At 42.7% G+C, this 17161-nt stretch overlaps 1 protein-coding gene across 2 annotated transcripts in view; it reads right to left on the bottom strand.

The window, feature by feature from the left end:
- PRKCH (protein kinase C eta) overlaps window positions 1-17161 on the bottom strand; it is a 256636-nt gene that overhangs the window by 84263 nt on the left and 155212 nt on the right. For both annotated transcript variants that reach the window (XM_053927481.2, XM_024567580.4), the window contains exons 3-5: window positions 6487-6637; window positions 4704-4738; window positions 1085-1173 (exon numbers count right to left, since the gene is read on the bottom strand). In XM_053927481.2, the coding sequence (XP_053783456.1) occupies window positions 1085-1173; window positions 4704-4738; window positions 6487-6637 (275 nt within the window). The remainder of the gene's footprint in view (window positions 1-1084; window positions 1174-4703; window positions 4739-6486; window positions 6638-17161) is intronic.

Here is a 17161-nt window from a genome sequence, read left to right as displayed (position 1 = left end):
GTGTTGGGGGGGAGGGCAGGGAGAAGGTGGCACCCAGAAGGCATGGAACCACAGAAGGAATTCATGCCAAAGTGACATTCAAGTGGCTATCAGCCCTTCCAGCCTTTTTCTAGCCTTTGCATTCTGACATCTGAGTGCAAAGGTTTAATCTCACATACAAGCACTTCCTGGCCCTTTGGCTGAGATCAAGTGTAATCTCACTGTTTCCAGCAAATATTTAGACTAGGCATGTGCTCTAAAGCCTACATCACAATTTGAAGCAACAACTACACATTCATACACGACAAAGAATGAGGTAATTACTATTCCTCTTGCAAATTTTCTAACCTCTTTTTCACGACAGAAAGCACACACACCTCTAGGTGTACTCTTTAGCCATCCTGTCTGTGGACAGGAGTGAGTTCCAGAGTCAGACATTTCAATTCTTCTGTAAACCTACAGCTAATTGTCAGCAATAATCCTGCTTTCTACCTCCAGAATGTAGAATAATGCCTGCCCCAGCTCAAAGTGAAGCAAGTGGCCAGTGTGAAGGCCAAGCACTTACGTACAGATATACACCCTCCCTGAAATGTCTTGAGAGGCTGGTGGAAGTCAACAGTCACTTTAGTTACGAAGTGCAGTTTACAGTTAACAGCATATGCATCACGTCATTCCATCTGGTTTAACCATTGCAACATTTCATGAGAGAAGCATTGATCCCATTTAAGAATGAGGCGGAGAGAGAAGCTAGTTAGCAGGGGAGGCTTCTGCATTCAGATCCTCATCATCTGATGCCAAACACAGGGACCTTTTCACTCCTCCAAAGCCCTCTCCAAATCAGAAGAACTGAATCCCTACAGCTTATACTCAGCTGATCGCTAATGGGATCATCTCGAGGACAGGCCATGCACAAACACCATAATATAAAAAGGAGAGACATTCCAATTCTGATCCCACCATTGGCTTCAAGGAGTGTGGAAAGGGGAGGGAGAAAAAGAGAAAAAGAAAGTGGGAGAGAGAGAAGGAGAGGGACAGGTAGAGAGAAGGAAAGGGAGAGGGCGAGACATCACCCAGGCACCTGATTAGCAAACCGCTATCCTCTTACCTTTGAATCCACTTTGTTAATGTTGTTTTGGCAAGTGCAGGCAGTGACAATGAGATGATGGCAGCGCTTATGGACGACGCAGGTGCACACTAGGAAATTAAATCCACAGTTACGTATTTATTTTTGGCAGGCTCTCAGTCCAGCCAGTTACATTAGCATCAACCAGGGCTGTCCCAAGCCAAGGTGCCTGCCTGGGAAGTCTGGCCCACGTGACACACGATAGCAGCCAGTGCTCCCGTCCTATTTTCGACACCATCATTCTAACTCCAGTCTTTCTGGAGTTAGAATGATGCTTAAACTACTCTTATTCAAAACCTGAGCTTCCTTCATCCTCCCTGGCTGTAAGCCTCCCCGTACCCCTCTGCAGAGGAATCTCCTCAGTGTGGTTTAGGTCACCTCACCCCATGAGCTGCACCTTCAGTGGCGCCTCAGTGTCAATCAACAGAGTTCAAACCTCCCAGCCAGGTGGCAGGCCCTGCAGAGCCTACCCCAGTCTTACCTGTCTCCTTTCTTCTATGCAACTTCTTTGTTTCAATAAAAACTAAACTCTTCTGGGAGCAAGGCTTCACCCTCCCCACCCCACACAGTCTATGTCCTTCTCAATCCTATTGTCTAACTAAATCTTAAGTGTATAATAAGATACAACTTAAAAAAAAGTCTCTTCCATAAAAATACCGCTGGCTACTCTTTTAGACTGAAACCATCTTTCCTCTCTCTGATCTCCTACCCTGTACCCGCCCCCCTCATTTCAAATTTTCCATAGATAGCCTCTAATGCCTTCAGAACTCCCAGCCAGCACGATGCCTTGAACGGAATACGTATTCACTAAATATTTGCAGAATGACTTAATCAATCGTTTGAATATTTAGAGCTCTGAGTAACCTTTTAATTTTCATCTAGACCACTGACACAGTGCAGACAAAGTGCAGCCTGCCCTTCAAGGATGAGCATGTGCAGTGAAGCAGTATGAAAATACACATCAGTTTTAAGATCTTTCCAGACATGTGGAGGTTTCTAGGATTAAGTACATACAGATAGATGACATGGCAGCAAATAGCACTGTACTTTAAAACAAGCATAGCTTTCATCAGATTGAGTTCTCAGAAGAGCCAGAGTGAAGGTTCCCAGAGAACTGATTTTTTTTTTATATGAAGGGACCTCAAAATCATCATCCGCGTAGAAAAGCCTTGTATTCTAGGCATTTGAGCTTTTTTTCAGTTAGCTTGGCTAGAGCTTTATTGATCTTTTCAATGAACCAGCTTTGATTTATAGACTTTTCTCTACTATTTTACTAATTTCAAATTTACTGATTTCTGCTCTCATTTTTTTTCCTGCTCACTTTAAGCTTAAGTTTCTCTCCTTTTCTACTTTCCCATGATGAAACTTATATTATTGATTTTTAGCTTTTTCTCCTTTTCTAATATGAGCATTTATTACTATAATTTTTCCTTTAAGTACTGCTTTCACTGAATCCTACATATTTTGATAAAATGTACGGTTGACCCTTGACTAATGTGGGGGTCAGGGGCACTGCCTCCTCGTGCAGATGAAAATCCATGTATAACTTTTAAGTTCCCCCATACTTGTTCCTCAGTATCTGTGGGGCATTAGTTTCAGGACTGCCCTCTCCCCCGGCAAACACCAAAACCCATGGATGCTCAGTCCCCTTTATAACGGGGTGTACATCAACGCATTCATTCGGCATGTCTGTACATCTGTGTACACCCGACCGTGGACAGAGCAGCACAGGTGTTTATTGAGAATAACCCATGTCTAAGGAGACCCACGTGGAAGTGGACCCAGTGGTTTTAAAACCATGTTGTTCAAGGGTCAACTGCATTTTCATTTTCATTTGGTTCAAAATATTTTTTATTTTCTCTTGAGACTTCTTTTACCCATGCGTTCTTTAGAATGTGTTGTTTAGTCTCCAAATATTTGGGTGATTTCCAGTTACCTTTCTTTTCTTCATTTGTAGTTTAATTCCATCGTGGTCTAAAAAGATACTTTTTATGATTTTATTCTTTTAAATTGGTGAAGGTTTGTTTTATAGTCCAGAATGTGGTCTATGTTGATAAATGTTCCTTGTGAGCTTGAGAAGAATGTGTATTCTGCAGTTGTTAGAGTATTCTACACATGTCACTTTGGTGATATCCTCAAAGTTATGACATCCTCACTGACTTTCTGCCTGAGTTAGTGACGTCTCCAACTACAACCATGGATTTGTCCACATATCCTTACAGTTTTACCAGTTTTTGCTTCATGTGTTTTGATGTCTGGTAGGTGTATATATGTTAAGACTTATGTCTTCTTGAAGAACTTACCTGTTTATTGTTACATAATGCCTCCCCTCTCTTATCTCTTATCGTTTTCCTTGTTCTTAAGTTTGCTTTGTCTATTTGCTTTTAATTAGTGTAAGCATGGTATACCTTTCTCCAACCAGGTGTTTTGTTTTATATCTCTTGGCAAGATATGAACAAATGTATGTCTCCTGACCAATGTTCTTTCCTGGTGTTTTAACAGCAGGTGGCCCACTGAAAATCAGCCCATCAAATGCCCTGGGCTCTATGCATAAGACGGACCAGAGTTAACTGGGGGGCATAGCCCTGTGCTGGAGAGGTCCAGGCCAAAAAGTGACACTGACCTGTGACCTATGTTCTTATTTGGGCCTGGGATTAATCACATAAGGTCAATTATTGTTGTTGTATTGATTATATATTCACTTTTTCTAAATTTCAAAACTCAGTAGAACTGTTCATACATATCAAAATCAAAATTAGATGCAAGAGTATGTCCTATTTCATTTCAAGGGGAAGAATGTTTTACCTCACCTTCTTCACAAAAAAAGTGGGAAGGATTCCTTTATTTACATGGAGGCTACCACTCCAGCATGTGTAGTGCTATTCTAGCAGTCATCTGTAGAGTACAGGTCAAGAGGGCACCATATATGTAAACCGTGTGATGATGGACAAGACAGCAACAGGGGAGGCCCAAGTAACAGACAAGCCCAACCCGTCCAGCCAACTCTCCTGAGTAAGGAGTCTTCCTTTGTTCTCCCCTTTTATTTCACCCCAGTTCTGCCTGAACACCAGTAAATTAGATTGATCTTAGAATTGTGAAAATCAAAATAAATTGAATGCATAACAACCTACAAGAAAGATCATTAATAGCTTAACTTCAGACACTTCTCACATTTTTTTAAAAGTCGAGAAAGCCCCCTGGACCCTAGCCTCTATATTTAATCAGGTAAAGCGAAAACAGCACGGTGCTACTTCTCACCTCTATTGGCAATGGGATTGTAAAAAAAATTACCTTCAAGATTCAAGGGTGCTGCTCACAAAGGGGCATTAGCTTTTAGTGCTTTCATGTTACTGCCGAGACAGAACCTTCAACAACTAAACTTTATTATGTATCCTGACTTGAAGAATCAAAACATCCCCTCTACAGTGTCTAAAACACATAGCCAAAATGTAAATAAAACTAGAAAGCTGTAATTCTACTGGGGTCTCCTGTGGCCTACAAAGAGGTATCACAATATTAATGGAATGCATCCTGTTTCCTCTTGGTATAATCACTTAACATAGGAACAAGATTAAACACAATTTTCAAAATGTTCTCTTACCTTGGCATTGATAACCCTGTTTCCCGAATACTCCCCTGTTCAAGACAGCAGAGACAGAAATTACCATCAGATGAGTATTTCAGCAACAATGCTCCTATAATTGCAGTGCTTAAGGAAAACAATTTTATCCTCTGGTATTTTATGAAAAACATATTTTCAGAGAAGAAACAAGGATGATGTGCTTTTTGAGCCCTTGTGTGTTACCACAAGACACAGAGGAAACCATCTGAAGGATGAGGAGGCTCCCCACGATGTAAACAAATGGGTGGGTATCGGCAATTCTCACTCCACCCACCTCTGTGGCAATCCCCCAGGGCCCCACTGACAATCCCCCCTCATCCGTATGTGTGTCTGAGCCACAGGGGAAGCATCACTCTACCACCTTACCGATGCCGGCACACACACGGACACAAACATGGGGGAGTCCAGCACAGCTGCCTGACCCTGAGTGCCCTCCCCTCTCCCTGAGCCCATGTCACCCAGCGTCTGCCGAAGAGCAGGAGTATGGCCACCAGGGCCTATCATGCCCACAGCTTCCATTCCTGTCTGTCCCCCATCGAGGCTCTAGGTGATGGTGATTCTGGCTGAATTCTTATTCCCATTAACAAAGACCACACTTACTGAGCCCGTAGGATGTGCTGGCTGAGAGCACAGCCCCTGAAGCCAGATGGCCTGGGTGTGATTTAAAGGCAGGTGGTTGGCTTCTTTGAGCCATAGTTTCCTCTATAAAAAGGGGTAATGGTCACAGTACCTACTTTATAGGGTCATCATGAAAATAAAAAGAGTTGATAATGTACAGTACTGAGAATAGGGCCTGGCACTTTAAGGGCTACATAAAAGTTTATTATATAAACAAAATAAAATTATTTACTGTATTTTACAAATGAGACATTAATGGGTTATAAACTTGTCTATGTTCACACATCTAGTTGGTGGTGAGACTGAATTTCAGACTTTTAACATGTATATATGTAGCACACACATACCTGTGTGTGTGTGTGTGTGTGTGAATGTGTGTGTGTGACAGACAGAGACAGACAGAGGGAGAGAGGCAAGGGCGAGCAAGGCTGGCTGGGTGGCAGTTAATGTTTCCTTGGTGGAAAAAAAGGTAGTGAAATTAACAGATAAGTTTCCATTTAGAACCTTAGTTCAGGTCATAAGTTGTCACCACAAATACCTACAGGGTAGGCAAGTCCCATGAAGGAGGGAAGCAGACTGGTGAACATGAAATAAAGAGCAGTGAGGAGTCACCCTTTGGGTCAGGCAGACCGCAGGGAGAGGAGGAGCTGCAGCTCACTAGACCGCACAGGCTGCTGCAAAGAAGGACAAGGGGCTCAGAGCTGCCAGCGCTTCTGATGTTTTCAATAGATGCAGTGGGAACTTTTTCCTAAAGACTGACTCTCTCTCTCCACACACACAGACACACACACACAGCTGTGACAGTACCTTGGTAGGTTTCCCATCAACACCCAGTTTAGGGCCTGTAATTTAGATACTTTAGACTCTATTCTTAGTTTAAAATGATACAAACACTAACCCTGGATTCTGACTGCTAAAAGGTATAAAATCCAAAGTCACTGTAAAAAGCGAAATACACAGTAGTTGATCAATATTCAGAAATCACTCTGAACCAGTACCTCTGCCTTACACAAAATGACAGAAGTTTGCACAAAAACGTAGATCTCCATTCCTGCTGCAGATACTAAACTGTTTTCTCGGTCTGACTGTTTTCTCGGTCTGACATGGGAAGTCTCGGGATGAAAGAAGTCAGGGAACCTCTTACCAGATAAATTCCCTGCAGTGCGAGCAGTAGGTGGGCTGCCTCAGGTAAGTGGCCATGAACTTGTGTCCGTTGATCTGGTGGACTCGCCTTCGCATAGCCCTTTGGCGCTTCCTGGTAAAATGTTTGAAGATTCGGTCTCTCTGGAGAGTAGCTGCATATTAAAAGAAAGGAGGAAAAAGTGTGGAATGTACCTACTGGCACCTAATGTTTGAGAAAGTTTGTTAGTTCAAAATACCCTCTAAAGTATTTTTTCATTCTTCAAGATGCGAAACACCCCAGCAAACATCATGCTTTTCTACTGTCCATAAGACTCTTAATTTTTAAGGTTAGACCTATGTGACCCCTGAGATTCCTGCTACAACTGGCTTCCTTGGGGCAGTCTTGCCAGCACAGACCAGGGGCTCCCCAAGGTTCCCGTGCTCTGGTGTGTCAGCAGCAAGGTCTCCCAGCCTGTCCGGCTGGTGGGACTCAGGTCCCTGGACTGGCTGCAACTACTAGCTGGTGAGACAGACTTTCTCATCACTCTGCTTCCATCCTGACGTCCTCATGGAGTGAATGAGGGACTTGCTCACAGCTCAGCGAGAGGAGCCCAAAAGCACCAGTCCTGGCACCACCTGTTAACCAGGAACAGGTGGCAAGTAACCTGGAATAGATGCAAAGTTCCTTTTCTAACATCACAGTTTTTCCATAGCGGCTCCTAATCTGAAGACTGAAGACTGAACTAAAGACAGTAAATGTCTTCCACATAATTATACTAGAACTTTTCCCAAATGTGCAGACTTGTGATTAATAATAAAAAAAAATGACATCTTCAATACTGCTTTTAAATGAATCACTGAAGCAAAGGAAATTTAAGAAATCATGTAAGAATAATTTGCTAATAAATTTTGAAACCTGGAAGAAATAGATTTTCGTGAAAATACAAATGGCCAAAATTAATTGAAGAAGAGCTAAATATACCAAATGGACTGATTTTTTTTGGAAGAAATTGAGGAAGTTTTCTAAGGACCACATGTCAAGGCCCAAATGGTTTCGTGAGTGAATTGTGTCAAGGCTTCAACGACAAGGTGATGTCAGTGTTTGCACCTGTTTCAGAAAGAGAAAGAAAGAGCCCTGTTTTAAAGGAAACTGGGATACAATGCTAACTAGGAATAAAAGATATAATGGATACATTCTAAGATATAACAGAAAAAAAACCAAAACAGGGTTAATAGTCATTTTTATGTCACGAACCCCCCTAGAGAGTCTAGTGAAGCCTATGGATCCCTTAGCAGAAGAAAGCTGTATAATCTAAGAAAATAACATACATAAGATTATAAAGAAAATCAAGTATCAAAATGTATTTTAAGTGAGATAGAATAATATATATGCTTCTTCTATAAATTAATTAAATACTTAGTGGCAGATCTAGTCATCATAATAATTTTGAAGTAGTGATGTGGGTAAGTTGCATTTCATAGTATCTGTGAAAAGTGTAAATAACATGAAAATAACCTGTGATTTCTATTGTTACAACAGAGATACTGCTAATACCACTATGGTTTGTTTATAAGTGGAAGAAAATGCTACATCTAGATTATAGGTTACTGAAAATAACGGTGAGAACTTTTTTTCTCCTTATTTCTGGACCCTCTGAATTCCAATTTTGGACCCCAGGAGAAGTACTCCCTTCTGCTTTTGCATCAAGTTCACTCATAAATATTGATGCAGGGGTCTTTGGTATTGAAGTCTGTGTAATTACGAAGTGAATAGGAAAGCAGTATAAGAAAATACGAGTGACTATTTTCATGTTACAGAGTCTTTGCTTTCCTATTCTTTTACAGAGAATCGCCAACACAAATATTCCTTTCCACTTAACAACCACCTCTTTTCCTGGCCGCCACACTGGCTTCTCAGTTTATTGGACGTGGTAATGTATGCGATGAATGACTTAGTAGCGATATAAACTGACTGCAAAGTAAAATGAAAAATCTTGCCACAGTTGAAGAATTTTCATGCAGTCTAGGGAAAGTGACATTTGAAACTTCACATCCAAAGCCGATGGCAGACAAGGTTCTGGCGGAGTTAGATCAGTTAAAAACTGAACAAAAGAAATTTGATATGAAAATGGCATGACTATCATTTTAAGGGAGAATAATTTGAATACAACATATAAGGAAAAAACCGTGAGACATAACGCTGCCTCAAGTACTTGTTAAAAATATTGTATTTACAACTCTACTAGAGGAAATCAAAAATAAAGTTGTACCCTGAGATAGTAAAATTGTCTGAAAAAATATTTTGTTCTAAAAATTAGTGCCTAGAGAAAAATAGCAAAATTTGTTCAATATAATACTTTCACAATTTTAGTTTCCTTTTTCAAACTCCTTTTCCCACTTTTTAACTATTAACAAAATTTAGTCCTCATTTTGAAGGATTCATTTCATGTAGACTTTGCCCAGTAGCAACTACGCTCAGATAACCGGAAACTTCCATATTACCTAGCGTTACCTTAAGAGAAAAAACCACGGTGACCCAGTGGGAATTTTCCCAGGGACATAACAATGGGTATATTATTAGAAAATATATTATTATATCTTATTCTAGTAACAGATGAAAGAAAATAAGTATGATCATTTCGATAGATGTTGAAAATTTAATTTGTATTCTCCCCCCAAAAAATTTTTCAAAAAGTAAGACTAGAATATAAAACAGGAAGTGCTTTCCTCATAGGTTTTTTCCAAGGACTGAATGAGGTAATGCATTCAATGGGTTTAGCACAGAGGTAGGCACATGACCTTTAACAGCTTGGTGTTTAGGGCACACCCCCACCCCACCCACGCAGTTGAAAATCCATGTGTAACTTTTGACTCCTGCAAAAACTTAACTACTAACAGCCTACTGTTGACCGTAAGCCTTACCAATAACATTAGTGGTCAATTAGCATATTTTGTATGCTCTGTTATATGTGTTATATATTGTAGTCTCACAATACAGTAAGTTAGAGAAAAGATCAAGAAAATCATTAAGAAAGAAAAGATACATTTACAATATTTACTTAACTGGAAAAAAATCCATGTATTACTGAACCCGTGCAGTTCAAACTTGTATTGTTCAAGGGTCAACCATAATTTTTTATTTATTTTTTTATTGTTTAGAGAGAGGGGAAGGAAAGGAGAAAGAGAGGGAGAGAAACATCAGTGTGTGGTTGCCTCTCTCTCATGTGCCTCCTACTGGGGACCTAGCTGGCAACCCAGGCATGTGCCCTGACTAGGAATCGAGCCAGTGACCCTTTGGTTCACAGGCCAGCACTCAATCCACTGAGCTACACCAGCTAGGGCCATAATTTTTTATTTTTGGCATTCAATTTCACAGTACCTGTCAGAGTTTTAAATACACATTTCTTTTCATTTAGCAATTCAACTTCTACATTTTTTTTTCCTCTAAAGAATACCAGGAAGTGCCCTGGCCAGGTGGCTGGGTTAGTTGCAGCATCATCCTGTACACCACAAGGCTGCGGGTTCAGTCCCCAGTCAGGACGCATGCCTAGGCTCTATTCCCCCTTTGGGGAGCATAACGGAAGCAGCCGATCAGTGTTTCTCTCTCTCCACCCCCTTTCCTCTCTCTCTCTCTCAAATCAATAAATACACCCCTGGGTGAAAATTTTAAAAAACAACAACAAAAAACAGAAAGGAAGAATGTAGCCTATACCCATATCAATTGCTACATTCTTTTTAACAGTAAAAATTAGAGTCTATACCAGAAATCTCGAAGGATGAAATGCAGAAACAGCCAAAATGGATTTGGCTGAGACACAAGTGCCTTCAGAGGCTCTAGTTAAATGTTTACCTGCTTCAGGTTTTGTTGCGTGTGTGAGTAGAATCTTCACCAAGCAATCTAATTACTTCTATTCTCAGGTTTCACATCTATCCAAAGAAGATCAAATACCACTTTGCCCCCAGCCCCTCGGCCCTATGGGGGCAGCGTCACAATCAACATTCCTGGGAGGTTCTTACAATTTTAGATAAAGGTCACATAAGACAGAGTCACTACCGCACTGCTTTCTTCTACTAACTTCCAGGAGTCCTTTAGTAACCACAAAAGGAACAGATTTTAATGTTCCCTTGTTGGCAGATGATACAAATTGGCCTAATGGTATCCCCCTACCTAACCTGTGTTTTCACTAGCCTGCTGCGCGGTGCTGGCCGGTGTAAAACTTGTACTGAACTCCTCAGCATATCACATCTAGACGCAAATGAAATCCTGCCTGGGGGGTTATTTGCCAAAGATTTACTTATTTAACTGCTTAACACTATAAAGATTGGTTAAAAGGTCAGCTCACTTGCATTTTTAGTATTTCATAAATCTAATATTTTTCCCCCAACAACTATCACCATAGCAATATCATCACCTGTGATTTTCCAGGAGATTCCTCACAGCCAGAAGGATTTAGGAAGAAACTGCTTGTGATTGTGGACAATCCCTTAAAGCCTCTGCTAATGCCTTTCACCCCTCCTGGAATGCCCTTCCCTATTTGTTTTTTAAGGAGAGAACTTAAACTTATTTTATCTCCCTCAGAGCCTAAGTGGCCTCTCCCAAATGCTGGATCAAGGTGAAATATTCCCCCCTACTTTGTTCCCATAGCAACCTGGGAGTGCACCTCAATCTTTTCCCTTATCCCACAACAGTGGGGGCGGTGGCCCTTTAACCTCTGTGTCCCAGGTACCTCACAAGCACTCCCTATGTGGTCATTGTCACTAAATGTCACTCTTCCCTTTTCTGTACGTAGTCTTTTGCATGTGTGCCTCTTTTTGTTTAAAAAACACCTGGGAATTTGCAAGACATTTGGTCATTTAAGAGAATGGCCCCCATTGTTTCAAATGGCTCTCTATGACACAGTCTCTCCACTGACCCCGGGAACAGGAAGACAGACCTTTCACACTGCACGTTGTTCACCTGAGGACAGGCTCGCCCCTCCTTTGCAGAGTGCAGAGGGAGCTTCCTCGTTGTTTGCGCCCCTCCTGTTGACTTAGGACTGGGTTAAAAGGACGACTAAAGACTCTTTAATCCTGTTTTGCCTTAAACCAACCCGGGCTTTGAGAACGCTTTCAGGTCACATGTCAGTTGAACACGTCAGGCAACCCTAACATGCTTTGCAGCCAAAACTTGCATCACAGCTTCTGGTTTGCTCCTACGGTGCTCAGCGCCCCTGTGTAAATAGGAAGCTGGCTCAGTGCCCCAGCGTGGAGACACATTCCAGTCTCTAGAGGCACTCAGGCCTGGAGCCCTGATCTGCGATGGTTTTTACGAGCCATCCCATCGACAGGGTGGAGAATACTAATGTCAAATATAACGAAGATGAACTATTTTGACATAAATTCTGTTTTGTAAAATCTGATTGTCATCCCACACACTGTTTTGGAGAATTTCAGAACACATGTGATGAGGAGCCACCAAGAAACCCCAGGGGAAGTTTTTATTGCAAAAAGCTCTGCTGGACTTGAACCTGTGTGGCTAACACGAGGCTTTGCTGGGGAGGAGGTTCTCTGAAGTCTCCATAAACTGTTTTAATTTTATCTCAAAATACAGTAATAGCCTCTTAAGTCTTTTGTTCTGAGCTGACTTTCAGGTTTTATATTCTAGCAGAAGAAGTCTACATGTGAAAGTACTTCTGAAACATTCTGATGTGAGCCCAACGCATAGACCATTGCCCCTCACTTCCAGTGACTGAGAGCAAATTAAATCAGAGGAGGAGAAATCTCTGACATGGCACTTTTTAATTTACAGAATTACTGATATAGAATGCATAAGGGAAATAACTTTGATGATTCAGTGTCAAATGTGACTTTAATTTGAATTTGCTTAATTTCAAAGGCACTGAGGTTACTACCATCTGTGGCATGTCTTTTAGGGGCCGTGCCAAGGAGGCTGTTCAGCCTTGTGACACAGCCGGCTGACAGTGTGGAGGTCAAGGGCACAGGACCGAGAGTCTGGCATGAATCCTGCTTCTGCCCCCTTATAAACTGGGTGACCGTGGGCAAGTGGTTTCATTTCCTATGCTTCAGTTTCCTCATTTGTCCAACACGAAGGGCAAGAGAACCCTCCGCAAAGGGCCATTCTGAGGACTTGCTGAGAAATGGAATATAATTAGAGAAGTGCCCAGCAGGCAGCAACTGTTACCAATTACAACTGTTGTTAAAACCCTTACTTCAAACTACCATAGAGGTCAAGGAACGGAAAGGATGTTTAATTCAACCACCTAATTGCCTAGAAGAGAAATCAATACCTGGGAAACCATTACCTAGAGAAGTTAAACACCATGCCCAAGGTCCACCCAGCTAGCTAGTGCCAGACGGCAAGCACCCTCCACTCTTGCTTTATCCCAAGGCTCCGGGTACCACCACACTGCACTTTGTCCTTCGCTAACATTGTGTCTCCGGGAAAGTAATTCATTTTCTGGTGAGGAAACACAAGCTAACAGGAAGGGTAAGTGAGGTCAAGCAGCCAGTGACAGAAGTGGGGACGCCAGACTGTATTTACTATTGTCGAACAGCCGAGTAAGGCTATCACATGTCTTTTCTTCTTCTTCCTGAGATACTGGTTTTATCATCTGTGCGCATGGGAGGGGATGACTGTGAGAAAAACAAATAAGAGAACCTTAGAGTTGACTGAAAGTCACGGGGTGAGAAAGAATTAGAAAGTATCATGTTGTTCATGTCTCCCCGACGTGACCCTGAAAGGCAATGAGGTACGTATGGTAGGGACAGAACTTGGCTTATTAGCATCACTCACTCACACAAGCAGCCCTCTGATTACAAAATGGTGAGCACAAAGAATGATGCCTCGCAGTTTGAACTTAGACGATTCCTGCCTGAGACAACAATGACATGAACACAAAAAGACGAGGGCATGTCACAAGCAAACATGTAACTTAAGTGAGTTTTTACAACAGGAACACACAACCAATGGGTGAGAGTGTTCAGTGGGTGTTGAGTGATAAGAGAATCACAGGAGCTGCATACCCAGGCCTCTAACTGAGAGAGATTTCATAAATGGGCTGAGATTAGCAGCTGTTGGGAAAAAAGGAACAGAAGCTTAGTGAGCCAGGAGAGGGGTGGGGTCTTGGTATGTGTGTGGGTACCAGTCACCAAGGCCGCAACAAAGGGTGCTGGTATTTTAAAACGGCCACGCAAAGCCCCCAAATGGGTCTCAGTAGTACTGAATCCTCTCTGGTTTTTGAAAAGGGCTTAACCACATGACTCATAGTAATTTCCAAATTCCGATAGAGTGATTAGACTTGGTGTTTTATGAAGCCTGACTCTACAGGAGCCATACACAGGTGTTTCCCAGGGGTCTGTCTCCCTCTGAGGAAGCTCAGCCCACATAAACACCTGCCATCATGCAAACTCATGAACACGGCCATCGTGGGCACAAGCAGGAGAGAAAAGTAATGTTCCTAGACTGACTCTCTTGCGTAGGGCTCATGGCTTGTAGCACCGTGAAGGCTGATCCTGTCCTCACACATCACTCCAGCCTTCTCTGTCAGCAGAAACGTGACCAGAACAGAGCTCGGATGTGACCAAGTTCCATCAAAAGTCATGGGAAAGGCCTCTCACCCCATTGTTACAAGAAGAGAGCCCTGTTCGAAGCACAAACTCTCCCTTTCTAGTCCTTGAAGAAAGAGACCTTGGCCCCTACAACGTCTGGGCCCTCTCACTACAATTTCTCCTTCACCAGCTCTCCTCTTCCACCCAACCTTTAAGTGTCTGTATATCCCCAGGTTCTTTGTACCTCATTCTCCTGATCTTTATGGGTGCTCGTTCATCTCCTCAGAGACCTCATATGTTCTCTTGACTTCTAAGAGCTGGCTGAACACTGAGGACTCTCAAATCTGTGGCTCTAGCTCTGGCTTCTAACTACTAAACTTATTTCAAAGTAGGTTCTCAGTATCTCTCTACGACTTGACATCTGTAGGCTGAACCCTCTTCCCACTCTTCAACCTACTCTTTCTCCTAGACAATAGTACTGCTATCATTGGATTCATCCAGAAAAAAAGAGAGAAAACAACTTAGCACTATCTCTGGACCCTTCTCCACCCACAGCCAGTCAATCGTCAAGTTCTTCCAAACCTACCTCGATCGGACTGGACTCTCCCTCCCATGCTCACTGGGTACAGTTCAGGCCTTCTTCCTCCTCTCATTGGGACTATGTAATAATTTCTAACTAGTCTCCCCGCACAAGTTTGTTCCCCCTTGCAATCCATCCTTAATTCATCTAGATGTGCTTATGACACACAATTGGATCACGTCACACTCTTAGTAGGATGACTTCTATGCAACAGCCTATGTGAGCCCTCTGTATGGAAGTTAGGCTTAAACCATAGTAAGGTAACAGGAGTAGGTTCTCCCCAAAGGGTAGTGTTTCCACTATCCAACATCTGAGAGAAAGCTGAGTTCTCAGAGAGCAAAATGACTTTCAGGGAGGAACTTAGTCGAGTGAGAGACCAGTCTTTCCCCCTGGTCCTCACTCCCTGTTCTATGGACCTGAGGCCCCAGGAATGGGGTGTCTACAAGTTCTGCGAAAGCAGACTGAGGCAGGCTGGGAGTGAGCCCAGCCGTGATGGCACACAGAGAAAATGTTAACCATCGCTTGTTAAGAGAGACCATCCAGTGCATATTATTCTGTGCATAGTTCCATTTCTGCCTTGGTTTTCATAGTCCAGCCAGGCCTGAGCTCTGCTCCGAGTGCACTAAAGGGGAACCACCACCCTCTGGGTACTGCGGTAGACAGAGTGGGTCCTAGTAAAAGTGAGACTCCCCAGAGGAAGGGGACTTGGGCTACAAGGTCTAGCCACATAGTCCAAGTGGCAGGTCTCCCTGTTGCCAACTTTGGAGAAGTCCTTTTATTAAGAAGTTAGAAGGTCTAGCCTTGGCCGGGTAGCTCATTTGGTTACAGCATTGTCCCAATATGCCAAGACTGTGGGTCAGGGAACATACAAGAATCAACCAATGAATGAATAAGTGGAGCAACAACAAAAAATCAAAGTCTCTCTCTCTCCCCCACCGCCCCCAACCCTTCCCCCCGCCTCTAAATCAATCAATAAAATTTCTTTAAAAGCTAGAAGATCTTACATTCATCTACTAAGTCTGTTCAGCAGACACCTATGCCAACCTCTGTGACTCAACACCCTTGGCTCTGAGGATCCCACCCCATCTTCTTCCTTTCATCCTGCCACGTGACTGGGCTCCTTTGGGGATGCTCAAGGGACAAGGAAACTGGGACAAATATCCTCCAGCTCCCATCTGTCATCACTGGATGGCTGCTTCAGGGGATGAGGGGGTGAACTCTCCCCCATTTCCTGCCTTCCTTTGCGGAGGGAGAGGAAATGCGAGCAGGGTGTCCGCAGCATGACTTGACACCCACCCTGCTCCTGAGTTCTTACTTGTACTTTGCCGCCACACACACTTCCCCACAAGCTGCTTCGAACGCTTTGTGGAATGAGATGAAGTATAACTAGAAAATTCTTACAATAATAATCTTCGGCTCATATTGTGCCTACTCCTCGCTGCACACATCATTTAACGACGGAAATTCCCTCTTGTTCCCTAAGGTCAAATGCAAGACTCCTATAATTCCCTTCTACAAAACTGGTAAGAATTTCTCCTCTGTTGTTGTGGCTCTACAAATATTGCATTTTCCTCCACTGAGTTCACCCACAAATAGATTGCTAGCTGGCACTTTTCAGTCTTCAGTTTTTTGAAATGAACCTTAAACATTGCTCAGCGGGTCATAACCACTGGCTCCCAGGAGGAGGAGGAAACGAGTTTTTGTTCTGCCGTTTGGGTCGGATCGTTGCCCTCACTGTCATCCCGACTCTGGAAAATAGCTCAAAATGACATTATCTTCAAGTTTAAGTTAGAGACAGTATCTGGGTTTTATATGCTTAAAAATGGAAACATTTTCCATTTTTCTTTCTCCTTCATTACTAAATTTAACCGGGGAGAAAATGTCCTACTCATGGTATCTATCTCCTGTCCCCCGATAACCTTTGGAACTTAACGTAAGAAAACAGTGAAGCCATCATATGGTTGCAGCTGGCAGGGCACAGGCAACATGGAAAATGTCTCGTTTTGCTCTTTGGTTATTTTTTTTTTTAATAAAGATAAATATGATTGCTGTAGAAAACTCAAAGGATACAGAAAACTATAAAGCAAAAAAGTTCCTTTTTAAAAATCATCTTAAGTCTTCCCATATTTTGAATCACTTTGAATATTTTGTGAACACGCCAAACACACACACTGGAGAGATACACAATTTTACACAGCAGTGTCATACTCAATGTGCTATTTTGCCAACTGTTTTTCACCCAAAACATCTTCCTATAATTTTAAAACATTTTAGTTTTTAGAACCGTTTCAGATTCATGGTGAATTGAGAGGGGGAAACTGACACCCCTCCTACACTGTCTGCTGCACACGCACCGCACCCTCCATTACCATCAGTGGTCCCCAGAACGGTGCGTCTGTTATGAAGGAAGAGCCTGCGCCGGCACATCATGGCACCCAACGGCCAGAGCTTACCTTAGGGGTCGCTCTCGGGCTTGGAAAATGCAAAATGGCATATGTCCATCATTATAATATCATACAGAGTGTTTTCCCTCCGTAAAAATCCTCTGTGCTTTGCTTATTCATCTCTC

The sequence above is a fragment of the Desmodus rotundus genome, chromosome 7, assembly GCF_022682495.2.
Source record: "Desmodus rotundus isolate HL8 chromosome 7, HLdesRot8A.1, whole genome shotgun sequence".
Taxonomy (NCBI): Eukaryota; Metazoa; Chordata; class Mammalia; order Chiroptera; family Phyllostomidae; genus Desmodus; species Desmodus rotundus.
The sequence above is the reverse complement of the archived record's forward strand: the minus strand, read 5'-3'. Positions and strand labels throughout refer to the sequence as shown.